This window comes from Alexandromys fortis, unplaced genomic scaffold (genome assembly GCF_014885135.2).
Source record: "Alexandromys fortis isolate MF-2015 unplaced genomic scaffold, M_Fortis_MF-2015_v1.1 scaffold_443, whole genome shotgun sequence".
Classification (NCBI taxonomy): Eukaryota; Metazoa; Chordata; class Mammalia; order Rodentia; family Cricetidae; genus Alexandromys; species Alexandromys fortis.
In genome coordinates, this window is record NW_026068311.1 from 166383 (window position 1) to 187413 (window position 21031).

Consider the following 21031-nt stretch of genomic DNA (forward strand, 5'->3'; position numbering starts at 1 on the left):
TTGTTACCTCAAGACCAACCTGAGACACCTGAAATCCTGCTTCAATAAAGGAAGGGAAGAAAGGAGGGAGGGAGGGACGGAGGGACAGGCAGAGAGATTAATGGGAAGAGAGAATTAGTATGCATTTAAGAATACCAGGAAGAGTTTATGTGGCTAAGGATGTGATGAGGTTTGGAAAACTATGTTTTAAAAAACAAACTTTCCTGGCCTTTTTTTCAGTTTCATCTAGGACAGTGTTGTTTGACCCAATTGGGACTCCACAGACATCATTTTGAAGGCATAGCTCAGGGCTCTGGAAGTTGTTCCCACTGGGGGAACATAGGTAGATTCACCCTAGGCCTGGTGCCAGGGAACATTCAGTGAAACCATTTTTATAGATAATGATTATTTCCTTTGGAAGGGACATGCAGAGTCAAGGATTAAAATGCCAGAAATATAGCTTTTGATATCTACACGGAGTGGGTAGAAAAGTGGGAGAGAAGGAATTTGGAAGGCGAAGTTTTGCAAAACAGATTCATAATGTTTTCTTGACATCGAAATTGTTTGGAGGGCTGGTTTTGACATAGATTTGGAGGCATGTAATCCTTCACTATCTAATGTTCTTCCTGGCCTTCTTACTAAGTTTAACCAGAACCCACTTCCTTGCTGCCTCTAATCTTAGTAGCAAGTATGATGTGATGGGGCTGCAGACATGAGAAAGGCCTTGCCACAGATCTCAGAATGTATTTTGTAAAAGCAGCTAGTTCACTGGGATATTTGAACAGCAGTTATAATAAATTATTATAATTTCCAGGTTCAAGTGGTGTGTGTGTGTGTGTACGTGTACACATACATACATGCATGCAGAGTGAAAAAGTCTATGTTAGTGTCTATTACTTTCTACTTTGTTATTTTGTTTTTCAAGATAGGGTTTAACGGTATAACCCTAGTTGTCCTGGAACTCATTCTGTAGATCAGACCACCTTATTTTTTGAGACAGTCTCTTAACTTAACCTAGAACTCATCAGTATGGTTAGTCTGGCTGGCCAGTGATCTTCAGAGACACTCTTTTCTCCAACCCTCCCCCAGCACCGGGGTCACACACACACACACATATCACCACACCCGGCTTTTACAAAGATGTTGGTGACCCAAACTCGAGTTTTCATGCTTGCACAGCAGGAATTTCCCGGCCTACCCCCCACCCCCTCTATAATTACTGGATAGCATTAAAAGTCAGTGCCTGTTAATCTGAGTTTGCATCATTTATGAGTGGAATTTCTCTTTTTAATCTGTCTACCCCCCCCAACCCATTTAACCACAAATGACTTATTTTGTCTAAATCAACTTCATTACTACTTGGCATCTGAGTTTCTGTACGCTAAAATGAAATCCCAAGGAAACGGCAAACCTTTTTAGTCCATCTGTGAAGAGATTGGAGAAATAAAACTTACCTGGTCTTCTAAAGTAATTACTCTTCCCACATGGCATGAGAAACGCAGACTAGCGTAGAGAGAAAAAGCTTTAGCAAAGAAGCATTGCAGTAAACACATGGTCAAAGCCAGGATGTTGCTGGGTTTGCGTTTTCCCCAAAGGACATCCAGCAAGACACAAAAGTTTGGAGACTGAGCATGGTTGTGTACATCTGCTATCTCAACTACTTAGGAAGTTCAGGCAGGCTTGCCTGGGCTCCATTACAAGTTTGAGACCAGTTTTGGCTGCATAGTGAGACCTTGTCTTAAAGACACTCTTCAAAATTCCCAGAGGAAGAAAACTGCGAAATGAAAAGATCCAAGAGTTTGACCAAAACTTGTAGAAATAGTTCTTTTCCTTGTTATCATTCACATAATTTGTCTGTTGATTTGGCAAATACAGGTTGATCATCCCTAGTCCACAATCCTGAAATCTAAAATTATCTTAAATCAGAAACTCTGTGCCCACATAATGCCACAAGAGACAACATTATACATTATATTGTGATGGCTTGCAGTCAAAATGCAGGTGTGCCAAAAATAGTAAATGTGGCATAAGTTAGCATTATTGCATTCATGATTATAATTAACGTCCATTCCGTAGGTGTTTTATTTTTCATACCTGTATATGCAAATAGTACAAAAAATCTTTTAATTCCAAATTCAAATATATTTTCCCCAAAACATTCGAGATAAGAGATACTCAACCATCTTGTTTCCATGCTTTGGCAGTCAGGATAATCAGACAGTCCCTATTCTACAGCAGCGTATGCTCTGGGAAGTCTGATGATTAATTTCTAAGAACGTAACTGGTACTGTTATTCTTAAATGTTCATGCTCTTTAAATGTTCCTGATGAGGTCTGTGCCTTTGTTGATTGGTCAGTTGGTTAACTGATTGCTCTTTGGTGTTCTGTGACTGCTAAGAATCATCAGGAATGTGGGAAAGGTGGTGGAAAATTGTAGGTGGAATGTCTTGTTCCATCTTCTAGCTGCCTGACTTCTACACAGAGATCTGACTGATACATAGCTCTAAGCTGTAGGACAGACTAACTATATATAATGGACGATGAATCTACCCTTTCCCAGATCATTTTTGTTTATACCCACAGCCAATGAAACTGTTGTAGAACTGCTCCTGTTTAGTGTGTGTGTGTAATTTATACGATGCATGTGAAGGTCAGATGAAAACCTCAGACATTGGTCCTCACCTTCCACCTTGTCTGAAACAGGGTCTCATTGTTTTATATCACATACAAACTTCTAGGGATTTTTCTGCCTCTGCCTCCCACCTCAACATAGGAGCAGTGGGATTATTGGTCCTCCCACTTGCTCATCAATTGCCTTGGCCACTGAGCCACCTCTCTAGCCCACGCTGCTATTCTTGAATTTTTGCATCATACTTAAATGAAAGGAGGAAAAGTACGTCAGTGTCTTCATTACTTTTCTGTTGTAATGGAACACCGGAACCAAGGCGATTTCTAAAAGAAAGTGTTTAATTAGGCTTATGGTTTCAGAGGCAGCAGGAACATCTCCAAATTTACATCGTTACCTGCAAGTAGGAGGCAGCGAAAGAACAGGCTGAGGATGACACAGGTCTTGAGAAACTTCAAAGCCTTCCCCAAGTCACACACCTCCTTCCGCAAGGCCACATCCTAATCCTTCTCAAACACTTCCACCAGCTGGGAAACAAATAGACTGTCTTGCCTGAGCTCTGTGTGTTCAGTCTGGGCTATGTATGCCTTGTGTCTTAGAAAGAAGTGTATAGTGATTTCTGTCGTGGAGAACCATGGATGGTTCCATTCATCTCAGAGCAACTGTTGCATCTGCCTAAGATCCCTGGTTCAGAGGAGCTCCATACAAATCCTCTCCTATACCATGGGATCTCTGTGCCTCAGAGAACTTATAGCTACCCACTTACGGTTTGATTTGAAATTTCTCTCCTAGGCTTCTGTTTTGAAAATCAGTGACTGCTCATAGCACAATTTTGATGGCTGTGGAGCCTAACTGGTAGAAGTGGGGTGAGCCTTTGAAGGTTATTCCTGCCCCTTATTCTGCTGTTCTTTCTCTGCTTACTGTTCCGCTGCAATATGAAAAGGCCTCTCATATATTCACCATGTCATCCCCAGCTATGACGGACCAAAATCCCTCTGAAATGAGGAGTCCAAAGAAAGTTTTCTTCCCATATTTTATCAGATATTTTATTACAGTGACAAGAATCTGACTAATGCACACCTGTGTGATACAGTATGGCCTGTGATGACCGTGTTTTTGAAAGGGAATGAAGCTTCCTCCGGCTTGTTTACCAGTTAGATGATATAAGGCCGGTATACCATGGATCATGATTAGAAGCATCTGCCAGCAAAATCCCAAATCAGATGGGACTCATATTTTACTCAGGCCTTAGACACCATGTCATTGATAGAGCAATATCTGATGATAATTCAGAGTCCTCTTCCTGTCCACACCAAAAGTCAAGAATGGATGGGAAAGAAAGACCCTGTAGTATTTTCATTAACAAATTCAAACGATTAGGAAAATTTCCCCATCACTCTTGATAAAGATAGTTATAAATTCTATTAGCAAAACAGTAGTAAATTGATTTTTGATAATAGAGCAGTTAAAAAAATCCCATTTAGTTAAGTTGGAATGTTTATATACTAGGTTATTCCATCAAGGACTTAGCTGTTTGCATCTTGAAAAAGTACCCCCTTTCCCTTGCGTAACGTTCTTCACAGTGACTGAAAGTGAGTGGCAGCAACAAGAGTAATTAGATCTCTCTCTCTCTCCCTCTCCCTCTCCCTCTCCCTCTTGTTGAAATATGAGCGGCGGGGCTGCGTCCCCAACACCCCGGCCACTTGGCTAGCTCACGCCCGAAATAACAACACACAAACTGTATTCATTTAAGAACTGCTTGGCCCATGAACTCTAGCCCTTACAGGCTAATTCTCGCACCTGGACTAGCCCATTTCTAGTGGCCCTTGCGGTAAGGAGACAGGTGTGCCTAAGATGTGGCTGCAGGGAGGAGAAAACAGAAACTGACAGCATTGGATGCAGATTTCTCATCTGCTGTGGTGAGCAGATGACATCTGGAAATAAAACTGCCATTCCTCATGTGCAGAAACTTCCCATAGAGTTCTGGGATTAGCTGTCTCCAGAGAAGGATCAGATATGTCAGTTTATATAATAGTGAGGTTAATAGACTTTATAGAGCATTTGAGTGTTTTCCCACATTGACATGAACATGTTATGCCAGAACAGACACATTTGTGCCTTTCTGTGATGGCAACACTTATTGAAAACAACAAATTTACGAAGTGTATCATCAGCTTCCTTGGCAGGAATTTACCGAGTAGTCCTATCAGCATAAAGGGTCTCTGTAGGAATGAGTATGCTATGGTGAACTCCATTGAAGGTTTGCTGTCAGTCAAGCTGGAGAATCAGGCTTGAGTCAAGCATCAGTGTGGAATTGAGCTGTAAACGTGACGAGTGCAAAGGCCATAGAAGTAGGTAAAGACGGAAGAATAAATTCACAAACAGATGGCAGACAAAACAAGTAGATTGTTTCAACGGTAGAGACTGAATCTCAGTGAAGCTTCTGGAACACTCAAGAATCCTCTGCCAACTGAGTCTCTGATACATCTCCTGGGTCATCAGAGGATAGGGTAGCAGGGCCATTAGGCATCCTTTTAAGGTCCATCTGAGAGTGTCTCAATTCTGCCTCTATCTGGTGTGCCCAGTAAGTTCATGGACCAGATTTTCCTATGTGATTTGAAAAATAGGTTGTTACTGTATGGTGGTTGTGAGCTACCATACATTGGTGCTTAGTGCCGCGGACTGACTCTCTTGGGGATCGAAGACCGAGGGAGAACAGGGGTGAAGGCTCAGGAGAACCCAGGATTCAGCGAATGACAGACAGACACAACTCTAATGAGATTTGAATCTGCTGCAATTTTAGTAAAATTCAAGCATCACTTTTAAGAGATTACAGAAGGAAGTTGGCAGACATAAAAGCTTCCATAGAAAAATGATTACAGACAATTGATTATTCTTAGCAGGTCTTGTGGTCAGGGCCAGGTGGGCAGAGCTTTTCTTTCAAATTAGTCTCACACCACTAATCAACTGCACTTTCTCATGGCCCTAAATCATATCTGCCCTCAAGGTAGCCAAGGTAACCCAAACACCATTCTTCAGGATTCCACCCCAAGGGTTTGCTCCAATATTGAATGGCTGGCTTCATGTTGTCAAGAATAGCCTGCCTTTCTTTCCTATCTAAAATGCACCAGGGGTTTCTCATTCTGGCTAGCCTCTCCATGCCATTCCATACATTTTCCTTCATAATTCACCCATCTTCTACCAAATCTCCTATCATGAACCCTTTCTGTTCTAGGGTATCCATAAATTCCCCCAGAGAGCGAGCTGGAGTCTTAATCATAACATTAATGGCCCGAATCAAGGGAGGGAACTGACGCATCAGTTCCTCCGTATTCAAGGAGCCATTGGGAATGTTTCCTGGTTCCCTGAACAGATTAAGAACAGAAGAAAAAGATAGCAGAGCCAATGCATGAAACCATCGCCAGGAACAAAGTGAATGAGGTCGTTGAGGCTAATCAGGCACCACAACTCGAGCCGCCGGGGGCCAAGCTCCAGGAAGCTCGAGCCCCTCATTTTGAGCCGGCCACCATGTGAGAGGCATTTTGTCACACAGGCGAGACAGCCGTAGATGTGGCATCTGAGAACAGAACCTGGGTCCTCTGGAAAAGCAGTATGCAACACTCTTAACCACATAGCCATCTTGCAGTCCTTTTCTGATTTGATAGTTTTAATATGACCATGTGTTCCTATAGTCCTGGTTTACTTTGATAAATCTGTAGGGTAGTATCCGTTTTACTTTTAGAAATACATTTTTTAAACTTTCTTTTTTTTATTTACTTTCATATATACCCTCTGCCCTGTAACCCCCATAATAAAGTAAAATAAAATTTAAGAGAAAATAAGAAGAAAAAGAAAGATCTCATCATGGAAGCTGTAGTCAGTCAGTCATAATTTAATCATTTATCCATATATCTACTTGCAAGTGTTTATTGCAAAGAGTCCTTGGTCTGGTTTGAGACCTCTAGTTTCTGCTACACTATTGATACTGGTCCCTCACCCTAAACTCCTCTTGGATATCCTGTTTTTGTCCTGTGTCATAGAGATACAACAGCTTTAGGTCTGCAGGATTGGTCCCTTGGCATGCTTCAGCAGATCCCAGATGGGATGGATGTTAGGGTGGGTCAACTCAACCCTAGTTTTGAGCCTGGGTAATTGCAAGTTTGGTCAGCCCACCAACTCTCCCCTGTCTTCACCATCAAAGTGAACTCTGACATTGCCCCAGCTAGTTCACCCCTTGCAGCATAAGCTGCTTTTATGCCCTCGGGGTCAGCTCTCCCACACCTACACCAGCAAGGCCAGCTCTACTGTGTTGCGCAGGTAAGGTGCAGGGACCACTACTCTCCCAAATGTTATAGCTCTCACCCATCATGGTTAGTAAAGGGGAACATCTCGCCCCTGCCCACAGCACAATATGGCAGACAAGGGGCAGGGCTGGAGCTCCCAAGCTCACCATCACCTACATATACCTCACCCCATCCCCCATCCCATCCCACCATCAATAGGAACAGCTCTACTGTGCTGCCCAGGCAAGGTGCAGAACCCGTTCTCCCAAGTGCTGCACCTGGTGAGGGGTCATATAGATGTGAATAATTTGCATTGGTGTGGATCTTGGCTTATTGATACAAATTTCAGGTTGATTTTGTTACGTGTATATTTCTTCTCTTGATTAAGGTATCATGTTTGTGCAGTTCATTTAGAAATGTAATGTATAATTAAGAGATATAGGTTAATAGATAGTCATCTATAATAGTGAAGCTTGTAGTCATATTAGTTAGATTTTCTAGATGTACAGAGATATATTTCAGTTAGATAGATATTCTTCAAATCTTTCACTAGACCTTCAAAATATGGCATTCAAAATGTTTAAGAACTTAAGATTTTTCATGACAATGAGACATATCTGCTCCTGGCAGCACCAAGTTACTTCAAGAGGATGATGGGCATCAAAGAGCCTCCTTATGGAGTTGGTTAGCCATTTGGGCAAGAAACTATCCTTGCCTGTACTACTTAACTGGATATGCAGGATTCACAGAGAAATGACTGCTTAACTTGCCTAAAGGTGAGATGATTCTTTGGGGTTCCAGCTTCATGAAAGAGTCGGTAAGACATTCTTCAGTACACAGAAGAAAGGGACTGAAATTTCCTTCTTCATGGAAAAGTCTGTTGGACACTATGGACCTGTGTACTGAAGATGGATGCCCCGACAATACAGAAGAACTTTGGGTAACTGTCCAGGCAGTGAGATATCTCTGTCATTTTTAGAGTTTTGGAAGTTGCTTACAATGTAGTTTATGTTTACTTAGGTCTGGAGTCTTTGATGGAGTTGAAGAATTTATAGTTACAATTTTTCTTAGTTATGATTAAAGATAAACTAGATATAAATATTGTAGCTGCAATTCTTGCTTGATACCTGTCTTGCTATATTTTACTATGTTAAAGTTAAAACCTTCCTTTTTTATTTAAACAGAAAAGGGGAAGGCGATGTCTCTGGATGCTGTAATTACTACTAATGAATAAAAAACTACTTTGAGCCTATTGCAGGGAAGAACAAAACTAGGCTGGGAAAGCTAGGCTGTATGCTGGGAGAAAAAAAGGGTGGAATTAGAGAGAAGCCATGGAGCTACCAGAGTCAGACATACCAAAACTTTGCCAGTAAGCCACTGCCACGTGGTGATATACACATGAATAGAAATGGGTTAAATTAATATGAGAGTTAGCCAATAAGAAGCTAGAGCTAATGGGTCAAGCAGTGATGTAATAAATACAGTTTCTGTGTAATTATTTCAGGGCTAAGCAGCCAGAATCAACAAGTGGCTCTCTCCTCCCTCCAACAAAGGTTTCTGTCCCACTCAGTCCTGCCTGGTCAGGCAGCCGTTCAGTCACAAAGAAATACCCAGTGGTCTATATTACATAAACTGATTGATCTTAGGCTTCTTATTAACTCTATAACTTATATTAGCCCATAATTCTTGTCAGTGTTAGCCACGTGGCTTGGTACCTTTTTTGGCAAGACAGTCACACCTTGCTTGTTCTGTGTCTGGCTTCCTCTGAGTCTGGGTCATCACTACTGACTGAAACTTCCCTCTTCCCAGAATTCTCATTGCCCCGCCTCCACTTCCTGCCTGGTCACCTCACCTATACTTCCTGCCTGGCTACTGGCCAATCAGCGTTTATTTAAAATACAAGTGACAGGGTACAGACCATGGTCCCGCAGCAGGGTCAACTCCCCCACATATCTAGCCTGAATATTAGTTGCCAGGACTCTGGAATGCTATTGCCTTTGCCACCTTCCTTTGTATGGCACCCTTCCAGCTCCAGCATTATTCTCAGGGTAGCATGCAGACATAAGGAAACATAGTCCTTAAGTCTTCTTATTATCTTAGGGATTTTTGTCTCTGTGGACATCCATTCCTCCCTGCTACCTCCTTTGCTCTCTTCCTTTACTTAGGATCTTCATATTGCCCAAACTATACTTGAACTCACTATGCAATCAAAGGATGACCCTGAACTCCTGATATGTCTGCCTCCCGAGTGCCAGGATTGTAGGTCTGTGGTCACTTGTGTTTTATTTCAAATGAATGAAAAAGGGGCAAGCCTAGCTACTCAACAGACTGAAGCAGAAAGATCACATAGGTACAAGGCCTGCTTGGGCTGTGGAATGAATTTAAGGACAAGTTGAACCATTTACTGAGACCCTGTCTTAAAATAAAATGGGGGGGGCTGTGGTATGGCACACACTAGCATGTTGTACAAAGCCCTGGGTTCAGTTCCTGGTTATGTCCCGCCCAAAAGCTAGATAAGATGCTACATGCCTGGTCTGTGCACCTAGGAGACTGAAGCAGAAGGATGGTAAGTGTGAGGCTAACATAGTAGCAATAAAAATTCCTGGAAAGAAAAACTGTTTATAGAGGCTGGTTGGCTGATTAAAACTGTAGTAATAATGAAGATGTTGGAATGTTTTACTTGGACTAGCTTTAGCCCTGTGAATTCCTTGTCCACCTCTGTTGGAGCATCGTATGACTAATAGATTAAAACCTTTTGTAATCTATTAACTTAGTGGACCCATTTGCCTCCACCATCCCCAAACTAAGAATGTCATCAGATAACATCTCAGGCCTATAGGACAGATCTCCTCATCTTTCTGTAACCGCCTCTCTGATATCCACGCCAAATATATTTTAAACTTGCCTTGTATGACTTTCTTTGTTTGGTAAAACTGTAAAAACTTCTTGAAACTTCTTCCATATTGGAACGTGGAATTTGGGGTCACTTAAACCCATGTTCCCAGGCTGCAACCACTCAAATATGGCCCCTGAATAAACTATCTCTTATTCCCTTTAAGATGAGAATTGTGGGTTTTGCATCTACAGTTGGGTACTCTATGAGACCCTGCTTCAGAAAAAATAGTATAGATCAAGATATATATGTACATGGCATAGCCGCATATACAGTCACGCCACACATCTACATATACAATCCACAGCACAGGACAAATACATAGCACACGGACATATATGCACCACTGGCACATGTACATTGACATAAATCTGCACAGACAGCATCCATAGCATATATATCTATTATGTACGACTATATTCTAACATAACACAAACACATCACACTATCTACATTCTACGTCTCTTGGACATCATTAAAATCACAGATTTGAATATGGTCCCAACAGAACTCAACGTTGTTACATCTAGGTCCTTTTTTATTGTATCTATCTGTGACCTGATTTGTATGAACTGGGGCTGTTAAAATCAGTTGGTGATTTCATAGTTTTGACTCTGTAAGCTTGGAGTTGGAGAGGGCCAAGAAAAATAGAGAAGGGGAATTGTTGGGGGAAGGGATGTTAAATTGCTACATCAACTGTAGTGTAAGAAAGAGAAACTCCCCTTCTCCCCTCCCCTCCCCTCCCCTCCCCCTCCATAGAACACAGCAAGGTTATCATCCACAAGGCAGGACACAGGCATAATAGTCCTATAGTCCTTTGGCCTACCAAATACTGTGCCCTGCCCAGCTCGAAAGTCAATTTTAGATTGAGAATTGCTCTTTTCCTTAAATCAGAGATTTGTTTTCTTTCTTTTTGGGGGAAGGCGTGTTTCTTTTAAAGAAAAGTAGTTGGTATATACATGTGTGTCTGTATCAGATCTGTATGTACGTGTCATTAATACTTCATGTTCCATACAGAACATGTTACACATACAGCCTAACATACATCGCGTGTGTTGTAGATTGTTACCATTTCACAAGTGGCAGTTGGCAAAGGTGTTGGAAAATGTGTAGTCCTAAAGTGGTCTATTAGAGAAGATCACAATCAGAATTCTTGTCTCAATTTTATGTTATCTTCCTCTAGATGCCCTGAGACCATTATAGGACCTACTGAATCAGAACCCACAAGCCAATTCCACATTTCCTGAATTGTCCCACTCCCAGGAAGATGCAGAACCTCTGCAGGAGGGCCTGAACCAAGCTAGGGCTCTACCTCAAGAATACACATACTGTCAGACTTGGGACTCCAAGTCCAGGGTTGCCTTTTACTCCTACCTGTTCAGGAGCGTACTTTATAGCCAGTGTGCGCAACCCTGCATGCTAAGAAGGCAGCCTTGTCTCACAGGCCTTCAGTGACTCATCTCAAGTCCAGTACGCCTACAGACTCTTACTTAGCTCTTCCCACCAAGTCCTTACCAACACCATTTACCGAGTCCCTGGATATGTGTGTGATTCTCCTACAGCTCCTCTGTGATCAGCAGTGCCCAACCACAAGACAGCCAGCATGTGAATGAGGAGAGAGCTTTCTCCGAACCAGAAGTCCAGCTCTCTTCTAAGCGTCAACATCGACAGACATCAGCCATGGAAACCTCTCGCTCCCCTTCACCCCAGTTTGCCCCACAGAAGTTGACAGACAAGCCTCCCCTGCTTATCCATGAAGACAACTCAGCAAGGTAGTGTTCTATGACAGTATGCTACAGCTTCAAACACTGGGGTAAAATCTGGTCTTGAAAAATCGTGTAGAGAATGAGCCGTAGCTCAAATGACCAGTTGTAGTTTAGTGACATCATGTTCCTCTCTGTCTGCATTGAATGCATTTCTGTTTGCCTTACTACCTGGCACATTCAGACTAAGCATATTTTGCTAGTGATCAAAATCAGTTTTAACCCAAGTATAAGATATTTAGGTAAAGTTGAGTAATGTCCAGCATTTTCATACTCTTTAAATTTTCCCCTCTCCCTCCTTTCCTCTTCTTGTTTTGTGAGACATGATTTTGATATATAACTTGAGTTGATCAAGAATTTACTGTGTAGCCTAGACTGTCTACCCTAAACTGTCTTTGAACTCCTCACCCTTTGGCCTCTCACCTCTAAAGTGCTAAGATAGCCAAAGACTTTTATCAACTAATTAGTTCTTCAACCTACCCCCCTTTAAACTTCTGAATGACCCAGATAAAAAGCCCAGTGCCACAGGTTACCTCTTTTCAAAATATGGTTCAATAAGGTCTCATAGATCCCCAGCCATTATAGGTTATTACTGTTGCTCTTGGTCACCTTCCAGAACTTTATCCTATTGCTGAAGAAGTTACAATCTTGAATCATAAAACATGCAAACAAGCTGGTAGTTACCTAAAAGTTTCATCCCCACTGACTAGCTTTCATAGTGCCAGAAAGTGTTACTGATGGTAGGGGAGTGAACTAATAAACAGTCTTACCCAGCTGTGAACTCTGGGAATTATAATAATGAATGTTGTGGGAGTAACTAACTATTTTCTGATTGGATCTAAGACCTGCTCCACAAATTGGAACTTATGCCTGCTACTGTTAACAGTGCCGAGAACCCATAGCTAGGTAGGTCAAAGACTCTAGGAGAGAACCAGCTACTCTCATTCTGATAAGTGGGTATTGCATTAAATCTTCCCTTTTAAGTACTTGTCTTTATACTCATAGGTTGGTACATTTTAGCACTCATCAGAGAAGCTTTTTTTTTTGCAATAGAAGACAATTAACACAGAGATCCATAACTCTTGCAAAGAATATGAAACCTCTAAGTTTTCATACCCTTGTAGCATAAATTCTAATTGGTCTTTATAGTAAAAACTTGGAGTCAGCTATGGGGGTGTGTGTGTGAAAGCTGAAGGATCAGAGAAGCAGAGTGGCCAGGCACTAGAGAGTTCTTGTCCTACCAATGTTCAGGCTGAAGGGGAGATCCTGTCTCTACAAATCCTTACAATGAATGTTTCTTTGCCACACCTCAGACTGCAGGCTCAGTTTGCATCCTCAGACTCCATTTGTCTCCACTAAACTTGAGAATGCAACTGAGCTCCTGTCTCCTCCAGCCTTCTGTTCTCCACCCAGGCATATCCTTTCCCGTCACTACCTCCCTAGTGCTGGGATTAAGGCATGTGACTCCCAAGTACTGGGATTAAAGGTGTGAACCACCACCACCCAGCTCTGTTTCTCTTTGAGACTGGATCAATTTCGTGTAGCCAAGGGTAGCCTTGTACTCAGAGATCATCTGCCTCTCTCTCCCAAGTGTTGAGATTAAAGGTGTGTACCACCACTGCCTGGCCTCCATGGCTAACTAGTGGTTTAGGTCTGCACTCTGATCTTCAGGCAAGCTTTAATTGGTAGGTTACAAACAAAATATCACCACAATACCCTAAATGGGACATGATATCACACCTTCTCCCGGAGTTCAGAGATCATTGTGGAAGCGTGGCCGGGAAGCTTGTAAGAGGCAGAGGTAATGAATGACTACAGTGAAACTGTTTTCCAGATAGGACGGGGCAGCTGCACATATCAGCTCACAGGGGCTGTGACTGCATGTACAAGATTAAGCCAGACAAATCCCAGCATAGATGGAGGAGAGCTTCACAAAGTCCTACCTTTTGTTGAGAAGCTTTTGGCAAGCACATACTAACAACACTAAGTAGACTTGGAAGTTTTATTAAAAAACAAAAAGCAACATGCAATTGGGAAGGAATAGTGGGGGGACTTGACGAAGGCATGAGCATGTATGAAATCCTCAAATAATAAAAAGCCATTTTAGAAAGGACATCATTGATGTTGTTATTACATCTCTGTCCTAGTGAGGGTTCTACTGCTGTGATAAGAACCATGACCAAAGGCAACTTGGGGAGGAAAGGATTTCTTTCACCTCACAATATCTAGGTCGCCATTAGAAAAGTCAGAGCAGGAACTGAGGCAGAGACCATAGAGGAACACTGCTCACTGGCTGCTCATTGCTTGCTCAGCCTGCTTTTTTATACAACCCAGGACCACCAGCCTAAGTGGGCTGGACCCTCCCACATAAAATATTAATCAAGAAAATGCCTGCACAGACTTGCCTATAGGCCACTCTGATGGAGGCATTGTCCAATTGAGGTTCTGTCTTCCCAGAGGACTTTCTGTGTATGCCTCAGCTGTGCTTTATGTCTTAAATTAAGCATCTTTCAATTGGCAACATTGTTAGTAATCTACAGAGAAGCTATCCTTTTCTGGTAGTTTCTTCTTCAATGGAATCCCACAGCCCGAGTTGCTTAGAAACAACAGACGTGGCTTGCTTATGTTTCTGGAGAATGGAAGAGCAAGGTCAAAGTGTGGCAAATTCAGAAATGTGTTTATAGATGGCACTTTCTTGCTGTGTCTTCACATGGTAAAGGAGGCAGGAAGTTCTCCAACGTTTATTTGTAAAGACACTAATACCATTTAGAAGAGTCCATTTCCAACACACCACTTCTCTAAGGCTCTGTCTCCTAAGACCACACCTAGGGTATTAAATTTCAACCTGGGAAGCCAGATGTCATGGCACATGCCTTTAATTTCAGCATTGAGGAGGCAGAGGTGAATCTCTATGAGTTTGAGACCGGCATGGTCTTACATAGTGAGACCTGTCTTAAAATAAATCCTAGGAGTTTGGGTGCACATACACGTTCTTATCATAGCAGTAGGAAAAACAATAAGGTGACCTTTGTGATAGAGAAACTGTATACCATTTTCATACAGGCAGTTTCCGGTGCCTATAAGCATCTCAACTCATTAGAATTATACTGAACCACTGTAGGCTTCATAGCGAAACAGAGAGATTTAACAAATGGTTTTGATGCTTTTTTATTGTTTTTTATTTTATTTATTTATTTTTTCAAGACAGGGTTTCTCTGTGGCTTTGGAGCCTTGTCCTGGAACTAGCTCTGTAGTCCAGGCTGGCCTCGAACTCACAGAGATCTGCCTGTCTCTGCCTCCTGAGTGCTGGGATTAAAGGTGTGTGCCACCACCACCCAGCACTGCATTTTTTTTATTGCCCTCATAATAAAAACACAAAATCAAGGAGTGTGCTTGATTTTGCTCATGTGATTGAGCATTTGTCTTAAATCCCTGGGTTCAATGCCCAATTTCATAAGAAAACAAAAATGAATATTAAACAGGTTTTGTGTCATTCAGAACCTCTCCCTCCGATGCCTATAGGTATGTGGCAGAGTTTGAGTTGAACTGCTAGACATTTAGAGGCCATATGAGGGGTTAAACGAGGACCATTTCCAACCTCTGCTTTGTCTTTCTATTTGGCTAGTTGACAGTGGGTCTTTGTGTTAGGATACCTCTGTGAATAGCGGGTGGCAACCTGTACATGTCAAGAAGACAGCCCTTGTCTTTACAGAATCGAGCGGGTGATGGACAACAACACCACAGTGAAAATGGTGCCCATAAAAATCGTGCACTCCGAAAGCCAGCCCGAAAAGGAGAGCCGCCAGAGTCTTGCGTGCCCAGCCGAGCTGCCCCCACTGCCCAGTGGGCTGGAGAGGGACCAGATCAAGACGTTGAGGACATCAGAGCAGTGTTACTCCCGCTTCTGTGTGTACACACGACAGGAGGTGGAAGCCCCTCATAGAGCCCGCCCCCCAGAGCCCCAGCCACCCAGCACTCCAGTGCCTCCTGTCAGAGATAGCTGTTCCTCCCCTCCCTCACTTAACTACGGGAAGGCCAAGGAGAAGACCGTGGATGACTTGAAGTCTGAAGAATTAGCCAGGGAGATTGTGGGAAAAGACAAGTCCTTGGCTGACATCCTGGACCCTAGCGTGAAGATCAAGACCACCATGGATCTGATGGAAGGGATTTTCCCCAAAGACGAATCCCTCCTGGAGGAAGCTCAGCAGCGGAGGAAGCTGCTTCCCAAAGTCCCCTCACCCAGAGTCACAGAGGACCAGTAAGTAGATGGCATACACCTGCTTGTTTATCAGTCCCTATCTCCTAGGCTTAGAAGTAAAAGAAGGGACTTGGGGCATATTGATATTCATTATTGCTTCTCGGGGGAGGTGATGGTTTTCCTTGGGGTCCCTAGTACTTAGTGCTTTTTGGTAAGTCTTTAAATGTTCGTACCTGGATTTGATTGCTTGGGGCTTAGCAGAGGCGAGATGATGCCCATTGGAGAATGGAACACTCCTGACATCTAGTGGAAGCATAGCAGAAACGACTAAAGATCTTACAGTGTATGAGACAGCTCCCAGATAGCATCAGTGCTGACCCTGAGAAACCCTTTGTTGGCATGAGGCCATCAGTCTGCTTCCTCAGTTGTGTGGTGTCCATCATCTAATCTCCATATTCAATATAAAGATCGCATGCCTGCCCATCTATTTGTTTGAAAAGTAGGGTCTTTCTATGAACTTTGGGCTCCCTTGAACTTGATTCATCTACCTCAGCTTCCTCAATGCTAGGGTTATAGGAATATGCCACCTCATGTCCCTGTCTTCCCTCCTACCCACTTCTTGATAATGTTGAACTAGAAACTCAGGTCTTCATACATATTAGGCAAGCTGTCATCACTGAGCTATAAGCCTTACTTATTTTGTCTTGTTTTGAGATAAGTTGCCTAGACTGGCTTTAAACTTCAAATCCTCCTGCCTTAGATTCCTGAGAGCTAGCATCTTTATGTGTATTTAATCTGTGTCTCTTTGGTCTTCCTGCCTCTCACCTACTTTTAAGTCCCATTCCAGAACCTGCCTCTAATCTAAGGATGTTATATTGATAACATTTTCTTTCTTTAGAGATGTTTGTTTGTCTGTCTGTTTAAATTTCGGTTACCTAGGGGCCAAGGATGCATCTCAGAGTTAAAGTATTTACCTAGCACATGAAAGGACTTGGATTTAATCCAAATCACTGCTGGGATGGGAAAAGCAATTTTTTGCCTCTTCACCCAGGAAACAGGACACAGGCGTGCCAGGGGTCGTGTCCTTGGCCACCAATTCTACCTATTACAGCACATCGGCCCCCAAGGCAGAACTTCTTATCAAGATGAAGGACTTACAGGAACCTGAGGAGTATTCAGGGGGTGACTTGGACCACGACCTGTCAGTTAAGAAGGTAAGAAGTGAAAATCTGACCTCAACTCAGTAGCTTTAATTGAAAACTACCAAGGAGGCTGAGGCTAGAGAATCATTTAAGGCTGGGAGTTCTGGACCATTCTGGAAGGAATAAAGAGACTTTCCTCTATGCAACCAAAATCCCCTACCTGCTGAGCGTAGAGATATATGCATGTTATTCCAACACTAAGAAGATTGAGGTAGGCTGGTGACGAGTTCGAATCAGTCTGCGCTGCATGGTAAGTTCAGCCTGATCTTCACAGTGAGATCCTTCCTCAAAAAAAATTAAAATAAAAACAAACAACCCTTTCCTCAGAATTGCATGTTCTAGCCTTTCTACAAAGCCCTTGAAGATCCATCTGTAGGCAGACTAGAGAAAGGAGCCTTCTGTAAAGGACTTTGTGTTCTTATGGAATTATGTATGGCTACCACACAAAAAAAAAAAGACATGTCTAACATAGGCTTGGTGAACCTGACCCTCTACCTGCTTTTAGAAATAGGTTTTATTGAAATATAGCCACATTCATTTGCTTATATATTGACTGTCACTGATCATGGAACCTACAAGGAGTAAAATATATACACACTAGTCCCTCATGGGAAAAGTTTGCCAACCCTTGCTATACTACATCAGGTATTAGACAGTTGGATAGAGTGAATAGCTAGAAAGAGACAATGCCTGTGATTGTAGAAACACAGAGTAATGTCAGGCAGGCTCTTACCCTAGAACTGTGTCCTGTGTGATGGAAAGGTAGAGGAGGTACGAATACCCTTGGTGGGAGCTTGGTGGTCTTGGGGAGAAGCAGCAAAAGGCAGGGCTTCAGCTTCATGAACTAAGAAAGAAGGTTGGAAGTTAACTCAGGGCCATTGTATGCAGTACCCATGGCAGTCACGGCAAGGATACTGTTACCTATTGCTCCTGGACCCAGTGATTTGAAAGATAGCACAGATTGATCTTAATTATCTAAGAAATGTTAGGGAAGGGAGTATTATGACCTATTTATATAATAAAAATCCTTTCAGTGTAGAAAATGGTAACCTTCTGGGTTCTGGGATCCAAATATTATCTCTTAAAGACTTTGAATTAGAGCAATATACACTTTATTCTAGTCATGTGTCCATATTTTTAAAAACTTCAGCATTTACAGTTTTTCTTCATGAAACAGAATTCATAGAATTTGAAGCATTTTGATTTAGGCTATGCTGGACATACATTTTTATTTTATTTTATGTCCTGGCAATGCTGAAGCACACATGGGCAGCCCGTATATGGCGGTTGTGTTGAACTTGCCCATATTGGGTTTCATGGTCTAAGTTGATGAGGACGACTGACTGGGTCTCTTCCTCCTTTCTAGTTAGGCTTTGTTATTTCTTAGCACAATGCATTTAGAAGTGCATATTTTGGCCAAGGACATAGCTTATTGGCAGAATGCTTGCTTACCTAGCATGTATTAGGTCCTAGATTCATTCTCTAGCTCCCTACCTTACAAAGTATGCCAAAATACCTTTAAAATCCAGGTGCGGTGATATGTACCTATAATCCTTGATTCAGGAGGAAGAAGGAAGGGGATTATCATAACCAGCTGGGATCCATAACCAGCTGGATACCAGCCAGAGCTATACAGCAAGTTCCTTTCTCAGAAATTCCACCCCCGAAAAACAATTTACAAAATAATTTTACCACCTTTGTCTATATAGTGCTCTATCTATTTGTTCTGAAGAGCACCAGGTACTGGAATACCATGTCAAGAGGCCACTGCTTTGGGTCAGGGTGACTCACAGAGCATGATGAGTTTTGTTACATTTTATTTATTTATTTTTGTGCACAGAATCATGTTTTGTAAATATCCGTGTTTTCTAACAGTCTTACTCAGCCTAGGGATTACATCCCACATGTTGAGAACCACTGCTGTAAATGACTTGTGTCAGGATGGGTAATCACTTTAATGTTTACTGGTTTGTCTGAGGAAGATGGGGTTCTAGAAATGAATGCCCAGTGGTAGCTGCACAGAAGCATAAATATGCTAGGTTCCGCATTGTCACACACTTTAAAACAGTCAAACTGTGGGTTTGTGTAGGTCAGCCACACAGTGGATGCCCAGGATGAACAGCGCCCAGAGTTATATCCCTAGCACTGCAGAGAAAAGTGAAAGTTGAAATGTTAAATCATTTATGGTACATATATATTTTCCCTACTAATGTCTTTGTCAGATGGAAGGCAGTAGATTATACTGACAATGTCTCAGAAGGTCGCTGATATTCCTTTACATGTGTTACTGTTACCTCTCTGTAATGAGACACTTGACATAGACAACATAGAAGGAAGGTTTCTATTAATCATGGTTTTAATTATGGCTGAGTTATCCAATAGTGGCTGTGGCATAGTCCTACTCATCAAAGCCACAGTCAGCTGCAGGAAGGGCAAGAAGCAGTGCTTAGATCATGCCCAGTGTCTCAGTCCTCTACCACCTCCCAATAATTTATTTTTTCAAATTCTGAAACCATAGATGGATAAAACCATTAATTGGGTCAGAGCTCTAAGATCTAATTGCCTCTGGAATCATCGTATTCAGTATCTGTTAAGTTTTTCTGAGAAGATAAGAACAAACCACCTATTTACCACAGATAGGGTACCAAGGTAATATTTTGGTTAGGGTTCTCTTCAGTATTGTCTTATTGAAAGAATTCTGTTAAGAGACAGACAGATGAAGCAAAAGGCTCCATAGCAAAACTAAGCAAAGCAAACATTGGAAGATGAACTGGGTGGGCTTCCCAAAGCACCGAGTAGCCCATAGTTCTTCATTGTGAAATTTGAAAGGATTTTAATGACTATTTATGAGGCAGGTGGCATATTCATGGAATAAGGCAACTCTTTTCGTTTCTGAAATCATGGTGCACCAGATTTCCTTTTTAAAGGGATAGTGTTTACCTGATCCTCTTAAAAAAGCTCCAAAAGGAAGGGTGTCGACCCTACTGCAAATGTTGATTTCAGATCTTTTGTGGATATAGACTCTTCATTAGTTCACATGTGTAGAAGGTTGCCCTGGCTCCTTCGTTTCTGACAAAGAGGAACAGCCTACCTGCAGCTTCAAAGAGACATAGTGGTTAAGACACATAACTTCAGTGGTCCTCAGGTGCCTCATTTCTAACTCCTTTCATAATGGGCATCAAAAAGATGGGTTTCATTCGTATATAGCTTGGTGAATCAATGAGTTTACTGGATTTACTGCAAGGAGCAGGAATGACCCCAAAACAATCACATCACTGGGAAAGTCTCACCCCGGCTTAGGTAACAATTTCCCTAAAGCTACATAGGTGGAGTCCTAGTCTACACACCATTTTGCCCCTCTCAAAGACACATGTATTGGGGGAGGTCTTACATGCTCATAGGAAATGTGCGAGAGAAAGTGGCTGGAATCTCAGGAAAGGGTCTAATGACCTTCCCTATTCTCTCTTCTGAGGAAGAGTTAACAAGCTGAACTTATTGGTGGTCTTTTTTGTTTTTGAGTAATGACAAGCCTGGGAGAAAGCTATATAGGGAGAGGCACTTTTACACAAGCCTAAAAATCTGAATTTACTCCCCAGATCTCACAAGGTGTCAGAAGAGAACCAAGTCCTCAGTTTTCCTCTGACCTCTCCATGTGTGCCATGGCTCGCTTGTACTTGCATGCGTGAATGCACATGTTTGCATATATGCAAACAAACTAAATAAATAATTTTTAATAAAAACATGTGATAGCTGTTTTGCTCAAAGACAGGGATCAACAGTGCTGGATATAGACTCAAACTGTCTCTGTATGTAAGTCTTTAATTTATGTGCTTAAAATGACAGCAGTCAAGGTATCGAATAGATTCCGTGAATCCTTGCGGACACAGAGATCAGAACAGCATCTACTGTGCGTCAAACTGAGGTAGCTCTAGCATTCTAGGACATTCAACAATGAGAATTTATTTTATTTAGCTTTTGTTTTTATGTTTGGAAATAGTATCTCATTATATAACCTGGGCCAGCCTGGAGTTCATCATCTTTGAGCCTTTGTCTCCCCGATGCTGAAATTAAAGACATAAAGCACCAGG

At 42.2% G+C, this 21031-nt stretch overlaps 1 protein-coding gene across 3 annotated transcripts in view; it reads left to right on the plus strand.

Annotated features, from left to right (window-relative positions):
• The window catches only part of Shroom2 (shroom family member 2), a 115010-nt gene that overhangs the window by 88473 nt on the left and 5506 nt on the right, over positions 1–21031 (plus strand). For all 3 annotated transcript variants that reach the window (XM_050132674.1, XM_050132675.1, XM_050132676.1), the window contains 3 exons: positions 11343–11552; positions 15256–15801; positions 16793–16955. In XM_050132674.1, the coding sequence (XP_049988631.1) occupies positions 11343–11552; positions 15256–15801; positions 16793–16955 (919 nt within the window). The remainder of the gene's footprint in view (positions 1–11342; positions 11553–15255; positions 15802–16792; positions 16956–21031) is intronic.